Source organism: Phaenicophaeus curvirostris, chromosome 9 (assembly GCF_032191515.1).
Source record: "Phaenicophaeus curvirostris isolate KB17595 chromosome 9, BPBGC_Pcur_1.0, whole genome shotgun sequence".
In the NCBI taxonomy this organism is placed as follows: domain Eukaryota; kingdom Metazoa; phylum Chordata; class Aves; order Cuculiformes; family Cuculidae; genus Phaenicophaeus; species Phaenicophaeus curvirostris.
This window is the reverse complement of record NC_091400.1, coordinates 14,224,204-14,244,012: the sequence shown is the minus strand read 5'-3', so window position 1 is coordinate 14,244,012 and position 19,809 is coordinate 14,224,204. Positions and strand designations below refer to the sequence as shown.

At 35.8% G+C, this 19,809-nt stretch overlaps 1 protein-coding gene across 5 annotated transcripts in view; it reads left to right on the top strand.

The window, feature by feature from the left end:
- The window catches only part of DNTT (DNA nucleotidylexotransferase), a 154,878-nt gene extending 138,665 nt beyond the window's left edge, over positions 1-16,213 (top strand). For all 5 annotated transcript variants that reach the window (XM_069863867.1, XM_069863868.1, XM_069863869.1 and 2 more), the window contains one exon: positions 16,036-16,213. In XM_069863867.1, the coding sequence (XP_069719968.1) occupies positions 16,036-16,122 (87 nt within the window). In that variant the 3' untranslated portion in view covers positions 16,123-16,213. The remainder of the gene's footprint in view (positions 1-16,035) is intronic.
- The last annotated feature ends 3,596 nt before the right edge of the window (positions 16,214-19,809 follow it).

Sequence of the window (19,809 nt, the reverse complement as noted above, 5' to 3'; positions counted from 1 at the left end):
ATAAATAAATTGAAATTCAAGTTCCCAAAATATCCTCATCAAGAAAATCTGTGATTTTTTTATCTAAGCTGGTTTTGTTTTAACTTCTGTTATTCTGACATTTGCTGTGGCTGTTAGTTCAGCATTGTTGCAAAACCTTTTTGTTGCTTCTTACTCTTAAAATTCCGCAGGAACATAAATGTGTTGGATTCTTCTTTTTTTCTGACTCTGTGTCTCTGGATATTATCTGAGGTTGCAGCTTGCCAGTCATAAATGCCAGACTTTTGTCATGCTGTTCTTTCTCAAGGTTCATCCATTTGAAGGTCCAATCCAGATACCCAATCTCTGTTATAAACAGTTGTAGATTTTTTGCAGTCTGGCTGAATGAAGCTCTCTCTGTTCTCTCTGGTTCTCTATGGGTAGTCACTAGATACAAAAGGTCTTTTTTCACCTTCCAAAAAACCTAAACCACGTGATTGTTGTGACACTGTGTCTGCCATTGGCATCTGATGTTTGGCTGATGATTGTGAAGACAGTTGTACCACAAACTTCCATTCCCATTGAGGGAACCCAGCCTAGATAACTGTTAGCATTTAAAGGAAGGATTGTATGAGCAGGCTGAAAATAATGTGATATTTCTGTAAGTTTGATTCTTCAGGGTTGTGCACCATCCAAGCCCTGAACTTGCAGATGTCTTAAGTGCACAGCCAAATCACCCTGAAATACGTGTGTAAAATTTTGCACATACTGCTGGTATTTTGGCCCAACAGAGAAAACAATCAAGAACAGCTTTTAAATATGTGTGGATGGCATGCTTATGCAGTCTGGAAATAACATTTGGGGATGACCTATTCTATTCGTGCCTGTTCTTACTCTAGAGAAGGTCTGTTCTTGTCTAGTATATATGTCTTTTCTTGTATAGTTTTGTAATAGGGCATTGTGTCAGGCTGGTAGACTGATGAGATTACATTCAGCCAAAGGATCATGTACCTGTTCAGAGGTGTGATGTCAGAGGGTGTATTCAAGCAATTTTCAGGTTTTCATGTTCTCTGAATATTTTGTCGTTTAATCTTGATTTGGCTTGCAAAACAGCAACATGAGAAGGTGGGAAAAAAATTGGAATCAAGTGACAGTTGTGTGAACTGAAGAGATCACGTAGTTTATTCTAATAAGACCTGAGGAAAGACAATGGTCCAGAGGTTTGACTAATAGCTTTGCAGCTGGGTCCTGAATGTAGCCAAATTTTCTGTGTAGTTTTAAACAAGTCATCTAACCTTCCCACAATCAGGGGAATTATGTAAAGTAAGGTTAGGTAGTTAACCACTGTGGCAAAAAAAATAGTTCAGATTAATGAAGGATTTTGATCACTCAGAGTTTTGCCTTTCCCTATAACTAGGAGAAAGAACAAATGTTTAATGAAGAATTTTGATAATTCAAAAATTGGCTTATTGCCTGAATCAGAAGGAGAGTCGAAATGTTGACACCTTCTGCAAAAGGAGATGCATTTTGAATTTCAGCTTTGGAAACAATCCACAGATCCAACTGTTCCAAACCTTCAAAGCTCAGACAGCTCTTGGGGCTGCAAGCTCAGAGGCACTCAGCTTGGCTGACTGCTCCAGGCTCATGGAACCAATAAGCTCTGAGGACCCTGGCTCTGATGTAATTAAAATGACTTATTTGAATTCAGGCTCCCAGTAGCCTGTCAAGCAAGTTTTTGAGAAGATGGGCGAGGTGGCAGAAGCACAAATAGGTTTCGATTTTAAGAAGTGTCTGTTAAACTAGATTCTATTTGCTTTTCTTTTTTTCAGGGCAATATTTTGATAATTACATAATTTTTATGAAACACAGGTTTAAGTGAGTAGGAAAATTCCTACAGAACAAAATTAATTAGTGTTTTGCTGAATAGATTGGTTCACAAAACAATGGGATATTATGTTTATGTTACTATACATCTGTTAAGTAGAAATATTGTTCCTTAGAACTGCCTTTTCTCTGGGAATCATCGGAAGGTGTAGTCCAGTGATTGTCAGCCAGTAGCATCCATATATAGTTCTTCTCTGTAGAGCTTGGTGTGAGGATTCCCCAAACTTAAGTACAGAAGATGCTTCTGAAAGATCTACTTTGCTGTGGAAAGCCCAGCCCTATCACTCATACAGTGGGTAAAACAGTTTCTAAAATGCAGCGTTCATCAAACTTTTTTGCTGTTACTTCCTAACTAAACTCACTTATCTGAATTAGTTTAAAACTAGTACCTTTATCAAATACTTCAGAACCCATACTGTCAGAAAACAAACTGGTTTTTGGTTGTTTCTACATTTTGGTAAATATTTGGAAACTTCCTTGTAGCTACAGTAAAGAAGGATGTTTAAAACTTCCCTACTGTACTTCACAGATTCAGCTATGGTGGGATCCCTATTGCTCTTACCTTTCCTTCAAGGTATATTCACTGTTCTTGTTGCAGTTTGCTGTTTTTAACTGTACTCAGAACCAAAGAGCCTGGTAGAAGTCTGCTGTGTTTATTATCTGAGCTGTAATAATTTCCCATTTCATAGAAGACTGCATAAAATAAGAACTAGTTTCATCTACTCCATGCCAGAAGTTCTGATTTATGTATTTCCTCATATCATTGTCTTTTGAGTACACAAGCAAGCATGTGGGACTAAGGCTGAATGAGAGGTGGGATGGGCTAAATGCACTAAGCTGCCGCAGGTCCTTTTAATTCCTGTTTTGTCGCAGGAGGTTTCTAGGGATTGCACGTGGAACAGCTTCATGGCTGGGTCCTGGTTGTGTAGAAAGTATCTCTTTTCACACCACTACCCAGCGGAGAATTTCAAGCTGGTTGTGGGATCTGAGGGTTAGATTTGTCTTGTAGATTTAGATTTTGATCTTATATAAAACTTTATGTTCTCATGAAAATATTCCAGAAAATAACTTTTAAGTCCAATTATTACTTTATGTAGGTCAAAGCAGCAAAATGAAACAATGTAAATAATTATCACTGCTTTTTTTGTAAAAGAGAAGCTGGGGTTCCTAGGGTGTAACAGATTGATTAAATTATTAGCGTAGGAATGTTCTTGCATTAACATTGTAGGTTGTTGGTGTTTTGTAAGAGGAGGGCACAAACTCAATGTTATTTTGAAGAGTTATTGGAGCAGAAAGCTGTTATTAGTTTTATGTCCAATGAAAATTTAGGACTGGAAATAGCTGCCTTAATATTTTCTATTGTTAAAGAAATATTGGAAAAAATATGACATTTTATGCAGGAAACTGTTTAAGATTGATGACGAATTTGCATTTAAAAAACATTGTGTGAATTTGAATGGCATTAGAAGTTATTTAGTTGTTGAATAGCAAGAAAGGCAGGTTATATAACTACTCTGAATAGTAAATTCAGAAGATGCTCTGCATACTTTATAATGGGACCCAGATTTGTGAAACATTAAGTGCTGTACAATGACAATGAAAATAGTAAAACGTTCCAAATTTTTTGAAAGAACAGTTAGTTTTTATTGGGAAACCAGTATAAGCATGAAAGGAAAATTTATCCTGGGATTTCTCCACAATGTGAAGATCACTCTTCCGTGGTCTTTAATCACTTGCCTGCAAAAAGCATTTCTATTTAGGAAAACCATAACTGGCTCTGCAGGCAGGGTTTACCCTGTTTGTCACTGCATGCATGTGTAAAGCCAAATGAAGGTGTGATTGCAGCCCAGGTAAATAACTATTGTATCACTGTAAAGCTTTGACGGGTTGGCTCAAGAGTGTAAGTTTGCTGAATTCTGCTGCTACCGTCTTTTGCTCAAGTAGTTGCTTCACATATAACCACAATGTTTGCAGCAGGCAGCCTATCCAGCCATGCTTGGCAACATGCTTGAACTTTTAGCCTCTCCCAGGATATTCAGAATTTTCTCTGGCTGAGACTAAGCCTGTGTGGCTGGCACGCTTCTTAGCTGTAACTTTTATTTTGGAGTAAGTCTTACCTGACAGTGACCGCACTGGTTAGCAAAGTTATGTTTGTGTGGTGGTTTGTCTTAAGGAATGGAACCAGCTCTGAGGAAGCCAGACTGATGGCAGAAGTCTGGGCATCTCCTGCACTTCCTATAACTTTGTGAACAGGTCTCCTAATTAAAAAACCAGCTTTATTTTCCAATCATTGATTCTTTTCTGTCACTAATCAATACATTATTTCCCAAAAACATATGTCACTGGGAAGAATATCTGGGTATGATTCTTTTACCTCATTTTATTACATGAAGGTGTGTAATATTAATGCATTTAACTATGTATTCAAATTTATTGTCTCAAAATCAGTTTTCTTGTGTCATCTCAGAAGGTCTGCTCCACACTAACTTTCACTGAAAAAAAGATGCCTGCAGAAGTTTACTTGCACAGTTAAAGAGACATTTTTAATGATTCTTTAAAAACTGGATGTTATGGGCTTATTTTGGCAGATGCTGCTTTAAAACTATGAAGTTATAACAGCAAGCCAGTCAGCCTTGATATCATCTTGATGAATTAAACATGCTGCAGCTGCAGAGTTTGCTTTAGATGTTTGCAATAATGACTAGATTAAAGCTAAAGTAAACATAAAGATCCTAAGTTTATAATATTGATTTCCAATGTGATCAGTTGCTCACAGAATCGTTACTAAAATTAAACACTGAGTCACTGTAAACAGATGCATATACTTTCATTTAAATTCCAATTCTTCTTACTCTCTCAGGAAAGCAGAAATTGCATATGTGATTTGGGGGATTTGTTCCTTTTGCACCTGGCTTATTTTTTAAAATTAAGAATTAAAGTAGTCTGGATTTCTTACCTCTTCGTAAATTAAAAAAATGATTATGCATTTTTTTTCCAAAGTGTGCTTTTTCCCCACTGTTTTCTCAGCAGTTTAAATGTTTCACAGATAACATATGATAGGTTTTTTTTAACAAAATCTGCATATAATTAATTTATATGTTTAGTTAAATTTAATACCTTTTTAATAGCAAGCTGTACATCTAACACAAAGATAAATGTACCTAATTGTTCTTTCCTTTGCTCAGTGTGTTTTCTGAACAGTTCAGTGAAACCTGCACTGCTAATGAAGAGAGCTCTCAGAATGCATAAATAGTTTCGGATCCAAAATATTTTGACTATACTTTTTATTCATTTTGATTTCTAGGGCAGTACAGAGTCAACCATTTTCAAGTGTTTAAATTCAATTATTCAATCAATATGCTTGGGTAAGTTATTGGATGTGGGGCAGGTAACATAATCTGAGATTTTCTGGTAAAAGAAAAAAAAAATATTGAGAAGAATCATAGAGTCATAGAATCACAGAATTGTAGAATCATAGAATGGTTTGAGTTGGAAGGGACCTGTAAAGGTCATGTAGCCCACCCCCCTTGCTGTGAGCAGGGATGTCTTCAAATAGATGAGGTTGCTCAGAGCCTCATCCAGCCTGACCTTGAATATTTCCAGGGATGAGGCATCTACCTCTTCTCTGGGCAACCTGTTCCAGCCTTTTGCCACCCTCACTGCAAAAATTTTCTTTCTGACATCTGGGCTAATTTTACTCTGTTTTAGTTTAAAATCATTACCCCTTGTCCTATCGCAACAGACCCTGCTAAAAAGCCTGTCCCTGTCTTTCTTATAAGTCCCCTTTAAGTGTTCAAAGGCCACAATAAGGTCTTCCTGGAGCCTTGTCTTCCCTGGGCTGAACAACACCAACTCTTTCAGCATTCCTCACAGGAGGGATATTCCATCCCTCAGGTTATTTTTGCGACCTCCTCTGGATGTACTCCAACAGGTCCATGTCTTTCCTGTGCTAAAGACTCTGGAGCTGGACCCGGTACTGCAGGTGAGGTCTCACCAGACTAGAGTAAAGGGGAAGAATCACCTCCTGGCCATGCTTCTTTTGATGAAGCCTAGGATATGGTTGGCCTTCTGAGCTATGAGCACATATTGTTGACTCCTGTCCAGTTTTCCATCCACCAGCACCCCAAGTCCTTCTCCACAGAGCTGCTAACAAGCCATACACCCTCCAGCCTGTATTGATATCTGGAGTTGCCTTGACATATGTGCAAGACCCTGCACTTGGCCTTGTTGAACCCTCATGAGGTTCATATGGGCCTACTTCTCCAGCCTGTGCAGGTCCCTCTGGATGGCGTTCTGTCCCTCAGGCATGTCAGCACATCACTCAGCCAGGCGTGTCAGTTGCACCACTCTGCTTGATGTCATCTGCAAACTTGCTGAGGGTGTACTCAGTCTCACTCTCTTTGATGTGTTTCATAAAATCCAGAATTCTTCATTTTTCTTGTTTCATTCATTCATGTGAACCTTTATAGAGAAAATTACAACAAACCAACTTAACAGTATTTGACAAGCTAAAGCTACTGTACAGACAAGCATAGACTTAAAACAAAACAGAAATATAGCTAAAATGGAAAAAGAAGTAATCCCTGCTAATCTTTTTAGTGATTTGTGATAGGACACATTATCAGAGAACTACAGGGGCAATGTGATTTTGTTCTGGTTTTGTTTACAAGAATGTGCTATTTAACATTTTTGTCTGGGTTCTCAGATAGAAAGTTAAAAGCTTCTCTTCATTTTGTGTGCCTGAAACTGAAAACATATTCTAGTAGACTGGATGGTAATGTATTGTACTCTTTATTTATTCTGGAATGTTTTTAATTATTAAAGTGGCAATGGGAGATTGGATTCATAACTATGTAGTGTTTACAATAAAGTAACTACATATCTGTCATTTTAACTAGAGAATAGTTCTATTTCATGCACCGCATGGTGTTGTTTATAAACTAAATTTTAGCAAAGACAAAAGTGCTCATTCAGTTAAGTCAACAGATTATATTAATGTGTTTTAATGTTTTAAAGTGTCAGCTCTTCAGTGCTGGTCTTTTTCTTTCTGCTTCATCAAAGCTACTTGGAGTCAATGCTTTCCATGTAGAAAGCCTGAAGACATTTTGCTACTTCATGCTATGAAATAGTTAATAGGTAGCTGCCTAGGATATAGTAACATTAGGCTGATTATCCTATTTTACTCAGTGAATCTACTTCCTATTTTTTAGAAGTTTAATAAGAATAAACCTATAACGACAGTTAGAGAACAGTTGTAAGAGAAATATTCAAGTATGATATTTCTGATCAAAAGCACAGGATGTGTCCAGTGGTAAAATGAAATGAGAATTTACGATTCTGGCTTCTATTACCTTCAAAAATTATTCATGCCCAGAATTATTAGAATAAAATCCACTGCATGATTTTGCATCAGTACCATTACACGTGACTTTTTTCCTGAGGGTATTGAGTCAATGGGTAATGCCTGTAATACTGCATTTTCAATCATAGTTTGTTATAATGTCATTTCAAAGAGTAATTTTTTTTCTCTCTGATTTATTTAACATCTTATTTGTAGCTGGATTGGGAACAAGTTAGTTTTTATTTTAAAGCAGTCAGGGTGATATGATTACTATAGAAAATGCCAGTTAAACAGGAAAAGTACATTTGGAGATAATATAATGTCAAAAACACTTCAGGTTATTAACCATGATGATACCATCAAAGGGGAAATGCATGGTGTCTGCACAGTGCTGTGGAATATTGTTATTAAACTTGATTAAACACTTTACATTTCTAGCACAATTAGTACTTCAGTATTTAATTTCCTAGAATCATCATGAAATTGTTTGTATTGTCGATAGTCTCATTCACAGACATAGCATAAATATTTAGCAAAATATCTAATTACCAGCAAAGCAAAAATCACCAGCAGTGTCTTAAAAAGAAAAATTTCTCCCAAAAAAAAAAGAAGAAAAAGAACAAGACATGACTGGTAAAAACAGGAAGGAAAAACACCTGAAAGTTGTTAGTTCTATTGCTTATGAAAGTACTAGAAGGTAGATGCTCAGATATTATAACGATCTACAAAATGTAAAAAATATGTGCTGACCATAACAAATATTACTCAGAGTAAAATACACTAGCAGGTAATTATCACACAGTTCCTAAGGGCTTGATCCTGTCACATTTTTTCAAAAGGCAGTGTCTTATTGTCTCACTGACTAGTGATGTATGCTGACCCTCTCAGGCTCGCTAGCTGTTATGAATATCAAGACCACAGAGAAGTTTCATTTTTTAATGCATTGCTTTCTGACAGCATTCATACTGCACAAGATAATCATTGAATACAAATATTTGAAACCTCTTATATAATAACAGGATTATACGCATTTTTGTCTGGAAATTGCTTTACCTAGATTTTTTTTCTCATTACTTCCTCTATTCCCTCTCTTCCCTCTCCATAAAATCATTTAGCTCACTGTGAAAGTTACTGATTACAGTGATTCTTGTTAGCACTTTGTTTATCTTGTTAAGTCAGGTAATTATTTTGGAGAAGTAGCCAACATTTTATAGATTGATGTTACATTGTATTCCCAAACTTTCACTATAGATTGAAGGCACCGTACCTCATATCCTTCCGTGTACTGCAGAAATTTATGGATCTTCTGTAACACTTTCTCTACAGTTGCTTTACAGAGTTCTTGGTCTGACAGTGGTATAAAATTGCAAAGCTATTTGTTACACTGAAGCTCAGAGGAGATTTATGTTTTCAACCAAAGATGTACAACATAATTTCTTGTAAAGTTAACAGTAGCATAGAAGACTAAAGTAAAATAGCTGGCTTCTTGAACAGGGTTTTCAAAGTATGTTTTAATCTTGGTCATTACAAGTCAGTAAAGGCGGAGCAGAGTTAGTTGCAATCATGAAGGTAAGCTCTGTGGCAGAACATGACAGAGGGAAATCCTGGTGCAGGGTCTGCATCCTTTTATCGATAGCCATAAATGCATGGATTGAGGTGCACATCCAGCTGTTGAAAGAAAATAGAATCATAGTCCCTATGGATATAATCAAATTCTGCTGCTGAATTCAATAATTTTTAAGTGTTGATGGCAGCACTGGGGACCTCTTAGCTATTTTAGTTAAAAACTCTCTGTACTACCACATGTATTCCTTTTTGACATATAAAATAAAATCACAGCCCTCTGCTGTAGTTAGGTGCTCAATGATGCTCAATGACTCAAATTCTACATGGTAAAGGGCAGAATATAGCACGGAGCTAGATATTCAAGGAAGATTTTAAATAAATGTTTGAGAGAGGATTGCTTTTGCTTACATCTCTTGTATTATTATCAATCATACTAATCAATGTATACTAAATTCAAATATAGACAAAAGCATGTCGTAATAGCCACAGCAAAATGTTTTTCTTTGAAATCTATTCCTTTCTACCACTGTAGGTAGTATTCATACATTTTCTCATAGGTTTCTTCAAGCCTTGTGGCTTTAACCTTTCAGAGATACTAGCTGGCCCAGTCAACACACAAGATCAGTCTACAAGAAATTACTCCAGAAAGTGATTTCTTTTTATAATGGAGAAGGTGGGGATATCTTTGTGCAAGTAAACAAGTTTTGAAAAGAAAGGGATTGAGACACTTAAAGTTTGAAATACCCTTCCTCACCCTCCCTTGCAGCTGCTATTTTTGCTAAGTCACTTTGCAGGAATTGCCTGCATCTTCCTCTCAGAAACCCATTTGTTCAGAAATCCATAAAGATAAAACAAAGACAGGTTAATGTTTTTTATTCAACCTGCTGCAGGGCTTTATTAAGACCTGAAGAAGTTTATCTAGAGTATTACTTTTCCGCCAGCTTCTCTTTCCATTACTTTTTTTCTAGGCACCCTTTCATTTTTGCTTTTTGCCTATAAATTTGTGTGGTTCTGTAAATTTTAGTTGGAGTAAAGCATTCTGAGTAATTTTATTAGAGATTTTAGCCTGAGTTAACATCTACTTGAAGAAAACAATTCAGGAGGAGTGTCTGAACTAAAATTCTGCTAAACATTTCTTTTCACTGTTTTCTGAAGTTTTACCTTCCTGACTTGCTGTATGTGTTGTACACATTTTCTGTATAAGTGCTGAACTGCAGAAGCTCATCAGCATGTTCAGTATTGTAAGTAGTGTTAGCAGAAGATGAGGTCATGTCAAATCATTCAGTAACACTTCCCTCCGTCCTGTTTTTTGTTTTTTGCTAGTCTGTTACTAACATCCTCTCTTTTGTCCTTCTCTCCGCCTTTATATTTTACTTATTTTTAGAAACTGTGACTAGCATCTCCATATTACGGTTCCAGCATAAACCTAATTGAAGTTGATGGGGAATCAAGAATATGATCTACTCAAAATGATTATTTTGGGACTTGCAATAACTTAATTGTCAATAAATAGAATGTCCAACTAGTTGTGTCATGGAGTGAGTTTCGGTAATTTTTCATCAATCAGTCTGTATAATCTGATTACCTTTTTTTCTGAACGACCTTCCTGAGAGAAGTGCCTAGCTGAAATAGAACATATGTTCTCTCTGTTTGTCTTGTCTTCCTTTGGACTTTCAGGATGCAGTTTCTTTGATGGTGGGCCTTGTACTTGTCACATCCAAGAATTCCTAGGCATCTGCATTCAGTGCATTCAGTGGTTGGCTTTGGATCTCGACTTTTTGTTTCCTTACCAGAGGTTGACTTTTCTGTGACTTCAGTGTTTTCAAGATTTTTTTTTTTTTGGTTGTGAGTTAGTGGTGATATTCAGGCTAGTGAGGCAGAGCAGGCTTCCAGGTGAAAAACAGCAGTGACTTTCCATGTTTTCATAAGGCTTGTTTGCTAAGGTTCACCAGAAATCCATGCAGCTCACTGTAGTTAAATGAAAAATCCTATAACTTTGGACGGTCTTTAATTTTGCACCGAGAACTTACTTTTCTCCTCTAACTGAACTTGTCCTGGCAGTCACAGGAACTAACATTTAATTCTCAGAAACAGGAAGCAAGTGGAATTACGTTGATATAAATCACTAGATGTGGGTCTAAGGACTTTTAACTTCCCATTGATAAAATCCACGTGGCAGAATTGTCTCTTTGTTCCTTCTTTTTTTCTTAACTTTCAGGCAGATAGAATTTCTATTTTTACAGAATTATAAACCTTTTTTCATTGCAATGCTGATAATATAATAAATGGAAGTGTGACTATTCCAATCTTTCAAATACCTGTTTATTTCTTTTCTCCTCAGTCTTTTCCAAGTTAGAAGAAGCTGCTTGAGGCTATTGTCACACATGGCATTTAATAATCATATATCAAGAAACAATTTTATGAATGCTATAACCTTTTTACAAAAAGAATCACCACTGATTGTTTTAGCATTTATAGACATTCACCTATAAAAGTGACAGTTGTTTGCATCTATATTTGTTATTTCTAACATTTTCACAGATGAGAAATAATTTAATACTATACCCATATATTGTCAGAATCTTGCTCTGAATTCAATAAAATATGAACATAGAGTACAGAAGATAGCTGCAGTCAATCTAAGAATTGCAGAAACTGCTACAAAAAAGCACTTCAATGTATTGTTTTGTGGACAAGATTGTGCTGACTTTTTTAATCCAATGATCAGACTCCCTCATTAGCTGAATATCTTCAACATGGTATGCAGGAGTTTAGGTCAAAGTCATCTTAAAATCATGTCATAAAATAATGAAATATAAATAAATATAAAAATAATGAAATACATTTAAGGTCTACATTGTAAAAGGCCGATTTATTTACTTCCTAAAAGTTTCTGCAGTACTAGTGTGATCTGCATCCAGTTGAGTTGTTCTGGGAAAAATGGCTCAGTAGCAGAGAATGGATAGGGTAGCGCTCAGGTCAGGTAAACACATGTCAACAATCCCACTGCTAATCATGGGGAAATTACTTGCTACTTGATGCATTACTTACGTTTCAACCTTCACAGTTCTTTCTTTAAGCTCATTTTAATAATTTAGTTAATAGCTATTCATATATTTTTAGAGGGTATGAATGTTATTTGAGCAAATGGAATCAGAGAAGAAGGGAGCGCTAGCAGTTTAGTAGCTTTATACCTCTAATCTAAGAAACCATCTTAGCATTTTCTGTAAATTGTAGCTCATTGGCGTTATGGTACCCTGCTTCACCAAGTGCAGTGGCCTTCCATATCTACAGAAGTGCTTTCAGATGCTGGAAGCTGTTGCAAGTAATGCTGAGTACATCATCTCTGCATTGGTCCCAATTATCTTTAATTAAAAACCTGTAATTGACTTGACATAAGTGATGATGTGTGACAATTTCACTAAAGTGACAAATATATATGGAAGATAAATTTAAGGTGCATTATGGTTATCTTTAACTGTGGTTGATTAAACATTAAGGTGTTGTTACCGTCATTCATCTACAATTGACTTTGCTCACAAAACTTATTTTTAGAATGGACTCTGTCCTTTTCTTTTCTGTTGTTCGTTTATCATTGTCATGCTTATAGCCAATGTAATAATTCCAGGCATGTAAACTGATGAGGCTTTGGAGTGCTTCCTATTTATAATTCAGTGTACTGGAAATACTACAAAGTTAGAGATAATCGTATTTCTATTATATCTTCATTTTTATGAGTTAAAAAAGGAAAGTAAATATTAAAGTAATTAAACCATATAAAAATTAGTGCGAGAACACCAAAGTTAAATAAGAAAATACCTAAGTAAGGGTTTTACATTTTAAAGCATTCAATGTCATTGAGGTACAAAGAGAAGGTTAGAATATATGTATGTGTTAGTGACATTCCCACATACTTGTCTAGAAGCAAAGTTGTATCAAACAGTTTTGTAATTTGCTAAGGAGATACTATTGGCAATATTCTATCCTCCAGCCCCCACACAGAGCACCCTCTGCCCAATTTATTTGATGAAACAGCGTGCCGGAAGGAGTCCAGATAGACCTTAATGATTATAGCCCTTGACGGTCTTTTGCTGAAGGAAGGAGGGTGCCTCCTTCACAGCGTTATAGCTTTCCGAAAGATAATGAAATCCTTTGGTGTATGAGTGCATTCTCCCTGAATAACAGTTGTAGAGGAAAGTCAGCACTATGAAAACAGTAGGAAAAATGGGATATGGAAGGAAATTCTTTGGTGTTTGAAAGGGCTTGATTTTGCTATGACTAAATGCTCAAATAGTGTATAAAATAGAGTTGGACCAGAACGTTATAGTTAATTCCAGATTCTCAGCTATTGCCAAGCATGATGGGGTTTAAAGAAATAAATAAATCAAGTTTCCACATTGTCTCATCTTCAGACTGTTGGTTGGCACATGTACATATGTTATACATTGAAACCTGGAGAACTTTGCTCTCCTGCAGGTTCTACTAGTACAAAACCATTAAATCCCATTTCATCAATTATACTGTCTACATGGTTTACTGGCTTTTGTTTTGAGGTACTCATGTTCAAACTAACTTCCTAAGTTCATCTTAAGATGTGGAAAATACTAATGAAATGCCATGGTGACAGGCTGAGAGTTACTTATAGTATTAATTATAATAGATTACTCAATTTTGTATTTTGCAGCACACTAGCAGGATATCGGTCTACTTGGAATGTGATTAAATGTGTGCCTTTCAGGAAGGCTGAGTTAATGTTGGAAAGCATGGGTAGACTGTTTCAGGAACTTTGTGTACACAAAGCTTACAGAGCAGCTGTGGGGAAAGCAACAGCTTCTGTGTCTCCTTTTGTTCAATGTAGTGTCATGGCAGTATTTTTCCTTCCTGTCCAAGCAGTGGAAAGGAAGATGGATGGCCAGAATAGAGCTAGGCTGGGTGGATGTCTAAGCAGCATAATTTCATTTCTACGGTCTGAAGAATTTATCTAGTCTTACTGAAAGTACGGGTTGCTTAATATATAAACATTGCATGTCAAGTGGCCCAAGTTTCATATAATAATAAGATCCATTGTGTTATGAAAATCAGGAATTTGTGCAGAGTAATTTCTACTATTCTCTGACTTCTTGGCATCTTTTCTTCTGTGTCTTTACCAGGTAAATTGCTAACCATATTTTAAGATTTCCTGTCTTGATGCATAGGGTCAACCTACTTACGTTGAGCTGCTCAAGAAGTAAGTTAGAGACACACATGAAGATACTCCAGAAATGGAAGAGAAAAAGGGGTCTGATGTATTTTCCAGTACATCAAACTTTTTCTGATCATATAAATGACGTGTGTACAAAATCAGTAAAATCAGTATTTGCCTCCAAAATAAACATGTGCAGTTGACCACTGCTGATTTATATACCTTGAACTAGAATTCTACTTCATTAAGTAATGGTTTTGTTTTTCTGGCTTCATCATACTAAAATGTGAGATGAAACCAAGTGACAAAACATCTGTTTGAAATTTTGCCGTTAGGACATCATCAAGTAGTTCTTGCTCTGTGCCTTCGCTCTCTGCTTCTGTTTCATCAGAAGTATTATTGATCATTAATGCCAAAATGAGAAATAAGAGGTAGCTAGCAGCTCACATAAGAAAACATTTAAATGACAGCTGTTCTACACTAGGTGTAGTTAATGGTCATGGTTGCTGTAGTTAATGGTCATGTTCGTAACCACAAATGCAATATTTACATCCATTGAAATAACAGATTTGAATAAATGGGATAAAAATAGAGTGATACCAGCTGTTCCAGAGCATTGTTTTTTGTAAGCTTGATTGATGTTGATTAAGCATGTCTTGGATCTGCTGAATATTAGTAAGAAGCTGAAAAAAAAATCACAAGTATGCAAGCCGATCATTACTTCTCTTGAGCAAAAAGAAAAGAAAAAAGGAAGAAAGAACAGTAGTGAATGCAATAATCATATTTTCATCACCGTATAAGCTCTGCATAGATTGACAAACAAACAAAATAATAGGTTATGATTAACATTAATGACACTTAAATTGCTATAGCTGTTGGCAGATATCAGCTAGAGATTCATTTAGAAACATGGTTTGCAGCTACTGAGAATGGTATTCAGCATCAGATTCTTTGTATTAGAAATTTTCGTTGCCAAGTGAATGAAATGAGTTTTGTTTGCAGAAAAACATAGAGTGACAGAACAAAAGAAATAAAATGCAATTTGGGGTCCTAGAGATATGAGGAGCTTCTGTTAAAGAGTATCTATAACATCTGTCAAAAAATGTAAGATTGTTTTACTTTTTTTGCAGTAATGTACATGTATGGGTTGCTCTCTCTTGTTCTTACTAGTAAGAGAAAGCAAAAGAAAAAAAAAAGCCTTAAAATCCCATCCTCCCAGGACCAGCTCTAGGAAAAAGTTGTCTCCAGTATTGTTATCCAATGAGCAGTTTTCAATGCCTTCTCTCCTTTACTTTTATTCTGTGGAATGACTTGTTTTCTAATGTTTTTTCTAGTCCTCTCTATATGAAAAAGGATCACTTTTGCCTGGTCAATTTTTTTCATTTTTTCCTTTTATTCTAGAATCTGACATTTGTACTTCCTAGAAAAAAAGGAACATTATTTTTCTATGCTTTATACACAGTCTTTGCTATTTCACATGCAACTTTTTTTGTGGAGGATAAAATACCTCAGAAAAGAGGAGACTTTTCTTATACTACAGATGTCAAAGCAAAAAGTCATACCATGTTTGTCCTGATTTGATTTTAAGTAAATAAATAAATAAAATCCCTGAAGCAATGGGAAAAATTATTCCCTCAAATTTCTAATATAGTGTGTTTAAATACGAGAAGTGTCTCATAGAAACTTGGCTATACGTAACTAGTGTAACCATCAAATCAGCTTGAATGCATTTCTAGAGAACACTATTACTTTAATTTAAAAAGCACTGATGGTTTTCTTAAGAAAGTCAAGCTATTGACCCTCATGGAAGGAAAATGAATGTTTTTAGTTTAGTCTTAATACTTGTGCACAGAGACTTGAAAAAGTAAATAAAAGCAAAGAGTTGTAAACCAGTCATTAGAACTGACAGCCTCAAGCAGCTTTAGAATTATATTTTAACTTACTTTAACTTGCAAGGTCAGCACACAGATGAAGACAGTGTATTCTGTAGAGGATGCAATGGGTAGAACTGTCAAAAATTAACTGCTTTTAAACAGCAAGAAACATTAAGTGAAATTTCCTTCTAACATCCTTATTGATTTCCTTTTTTTAAATTCTTCCACAGAGGATCTTTCTCAAAGCTGGAAGTGAGGAAGAAATCTTTGCACATCTTGGCTTGGATTATGTTGAACCATGGGAAAGGAATGCTTAAAACAATTTGCCACTGTATATTCATCAGTTGGTCAGCTGGTAGCAACAGTATTTCTGCCTATCCTGCAGTCTGATTTATACGTACATATATATACATAAAAATATGCCTCTCTATGTCAACTAAAAAAATTTAAAAGCATATTACTTAGAATCTACTATATATGCTGACATTCCTAAGAAACAAGAGTTTAAGTTCTTCCAAATCCTTTCCAGCATTTTCTGTTTTGTTCTTTGAAGTTTCGACATAGGAATGACAAGATAGAGCTTGCTTTGTGGGGAAAACTTGAAACTAGTGAGATTTTTGCTTGTGATAGGAACGTAACATTCCTGTGAATAACACTTGCTAGTTAAAATACTGTCAGCTGTTGCAGTACCTAAGCAATATAAAATGTTTGAGTTGAGTCAAAAAGTTACTGAAATTCATGTTTACCTTTAACAGAATTTCTTAAGTATTTTGCTGAGTCTACATATAAAATTTCTGCAGTATATAAGGCTTAATGACCCAAGCAGTGGTTAGTGTGGCAGTTTCACCAAGTAGAAGCTTCAGCTGTAATATTTTTATAGGTGGCGCACCACTCTACAAAAATCATAAACAAGTTGAGGGTTCAGTAAGAGCTAAAAGTGTTTCACAGGAAGAGGTTTTGGAAAGTACAAGTGGAATGACTCAGTAGCATTCTTCAACTGTGAGGAAAAAATACTATAAATTTGGAGTACTGATTTGGACTACTGATTTGGACTAAAGAAGATTCAAATGGTGATATGATGGTCCTCAGTAAGGAATTTGAATTATAACCTGCATGAAAACAACTGCTTTGACTCTCAGGCGGATGCTGCTGTGGGGTGAGAGATTTTAATAGTCTATACTCAATTTAGACAGCTGGAAATGTATTTCTTAGTAGATATATATGCTTTGGAATGGAAGTTTGCCCAAGCTGTTTGGCTTTTGGCTGCTCTGGAATGGTATTCTCTCTTTTTTTTGTTAGATATTAATCTTAGATGTGAAAGACTTTCTAAGACAAGCAATCCTATGAGATATTTTGTTTTCAGAAAATTTCCAGGTAGCTCTTCTGAGTGTAATGATTCTGAAGAATGTGTAATGCATTTATCCTTTAATGAACAAAGGCATTTAGTGCTTTAGTATATAAAGTTACTTACTGACCTTTCATTTGTCATTTGTAGAATAAAGGTGAAAAAGAACACCAAGACTGGCCACACAATTTTCTTCCTTAAAAGCCTGTTAAGGCTGGTATCACATCTTGGCATGACAGGGCTTTGCACAACAATTATTACTGACAGTAATGGCTTCCCACATTCTAATGATGGCAATATTCCATGGCAACGTAGACTTGAAATTTCTACACACACATAAAATATGCCAAGATTTAAAAATGTAGCGCTTAACTACAGGATGAATGACCTAAAGAACAAGTGCTAAAGCCGTTGCTGGTAGGAGAAAATTAAATAGGAACTTCTGAGAAGCTGCTTCTCCAAAGGATGATTTTGTTAGAACAGTACAGAGGATAGTACAAGTATTAACAAGATTTCCAATGTATAGTTTTATATGCAACCATCCCTTTCTGGCTAGTAAAATAGATAGTAGCTGTATTTTTGTGAGATGTATTGATTCATATTGTGGTTAGACTCAATACTATAAAAAAACTTTGAAACTATCAGTTCACATTAAATTATATTTATTTGTTTCCAATATCTTTTAGGGTACAGTATGCACATCCCACTTTCTATCTCCTCTACTGTATTAATGAAAAATACTCATATCCAGTTTTATGAATTTATTTGCCAGGGTAAAACGTTAGAGAGTCCAGCCTAAAAAGGACTATAGGAAAATTGATCCTTTTTGTGAACAATGGATCAGATTTGGCAACAAGGACCTTATTGAATAAACACATCCATGTGGGCCACAGGTAGTGAAGAGATTTCTTAAGCTTTAGCAAACAACCTGAAATAAAAGCTAAACAGGAATTAGCTTTATCAGACTTACTGCAAGAAATACATGCTATGCTATGAATCCATTCTATAATTTGCTTAATCTTAAGATATAAGCAATTTAAATTCTGTGATTTAAACCTTATTTGATACCATTAGTAGCAATGTAGGCAAGACATTTTTGTAGAGATAAAGTTACATGACAACTTTGATACTGAGCAAAAATATGCTGGTTTTGTTTGCTTGTTCCATTCAACCGAGGAATGGACTTTTAAAGAGGACGGCATCGCAAACTGTTCTAAAACCTCTGTCAGAGAAGTACAGGAATGTGATAACAGCATAGAGTTTTATTCTTGCCTGTGCCACTAAAACTGTACTTTTAAGTGCAGTTTTGCTAGCTGAGCTGAAATTACAACACTGCTTTTCTAAACTGCTTTAACTAGAAAGCACTGGCATTGCTTCTTGCTTTATTGTGCTGATGTATGAAGCACTTTCTCTGTGTTTTGTGTCAGGATGCTGACACTTAAGTAGCAATGACGTTTTTTCCATCCTAATGGAAGAGAACAAAAGCTACAGAACCTTATCTAAATATACTTACTACTCGGCCAATATTTATCAGAAATTATAAATTCCAGTTGTGCTGTTTCTGTATACTTCAAGCCATGGAGGAAATACGAAACGTTCTGATTTCCACATAAAGAAAGGTTTGAAATTTGCAACTCCCATCTTGCCTGCCTGTGCGTCACTTATAATTATGCCACCTGTGGAGGAGATGATACCAGACATCGGTTCTGTCAGCTGATTCAGTACTGTAAGAAAAAAGAATATCACTATTCTTTTCTTTCCCTCTTGTTTATTGAACTTTTTTTTTAATACATGAATGAAAAAAGCATTACTCACTGGATCAAGTATTATAAAAAAATTGCAGAATTGTTTAATGAGGAGTTAGATTAAATAGGTCAGATTACATCACCAGGATGGTTTGACTATAGAGCTTCTCTTATGAACACACCCACTGAAGAAGCTGGTAGCCCAGTCACTCCCATAGCTACTGTATCATCCCTGACAGCATTAGCCAAACTCATTGTGTATGCAAAGGCAGAGCCAGAAATGTGTAAACTCAGTTTTAGTAAACAAACTGTGAAAAGTAACATGATGTTTCTTGTGTCAATTAAGTCTAGTCCCACAATTCTGGACAGTCTCAGCCCTGTAATGAGTTCAGTTGTTCTTGATGGTGGTAGCCAATTAAGATTATAACTAGAAAAGACAGAAGCCATACAGAAGAAGAGGAAAGGAGTAGATTAAAGGAAAGAAAACCTTTATCAGCTGAGCATATCTGGATCCATGAGAATATTAGAACTCCCTGCAGTGAACTGTGGGAGTCCATAGTAATGATGTTTCTGAACTCTTGAAGGACAGGTGAGGCCTGAGGGCCTGGTAAAGGGCAAACACTTGTAAGAAGAAGAGACCGATGTCTATAATCGTAGGCAGGGAAGAGACAAGTTCAGATAATATCTCCTAAATTACTAGAATTATTAATAAATTTTATTTTTAAAGCACCTAGAGGAAAACAAAGTGTTAAGTTGTTGGTAACTTGTTAATCAGAAACAAATCATATTAAACTAATTCAGTTGCAAAGTCCCTGGAGGCTGATTTTGAAAATGTCCATCCCTCCTCCTCTGCTTCTATGTCAAGGCAATTTGGCAAGTAGTGAGAGGAGAAGGATTTGTTTTTATAAGCATCT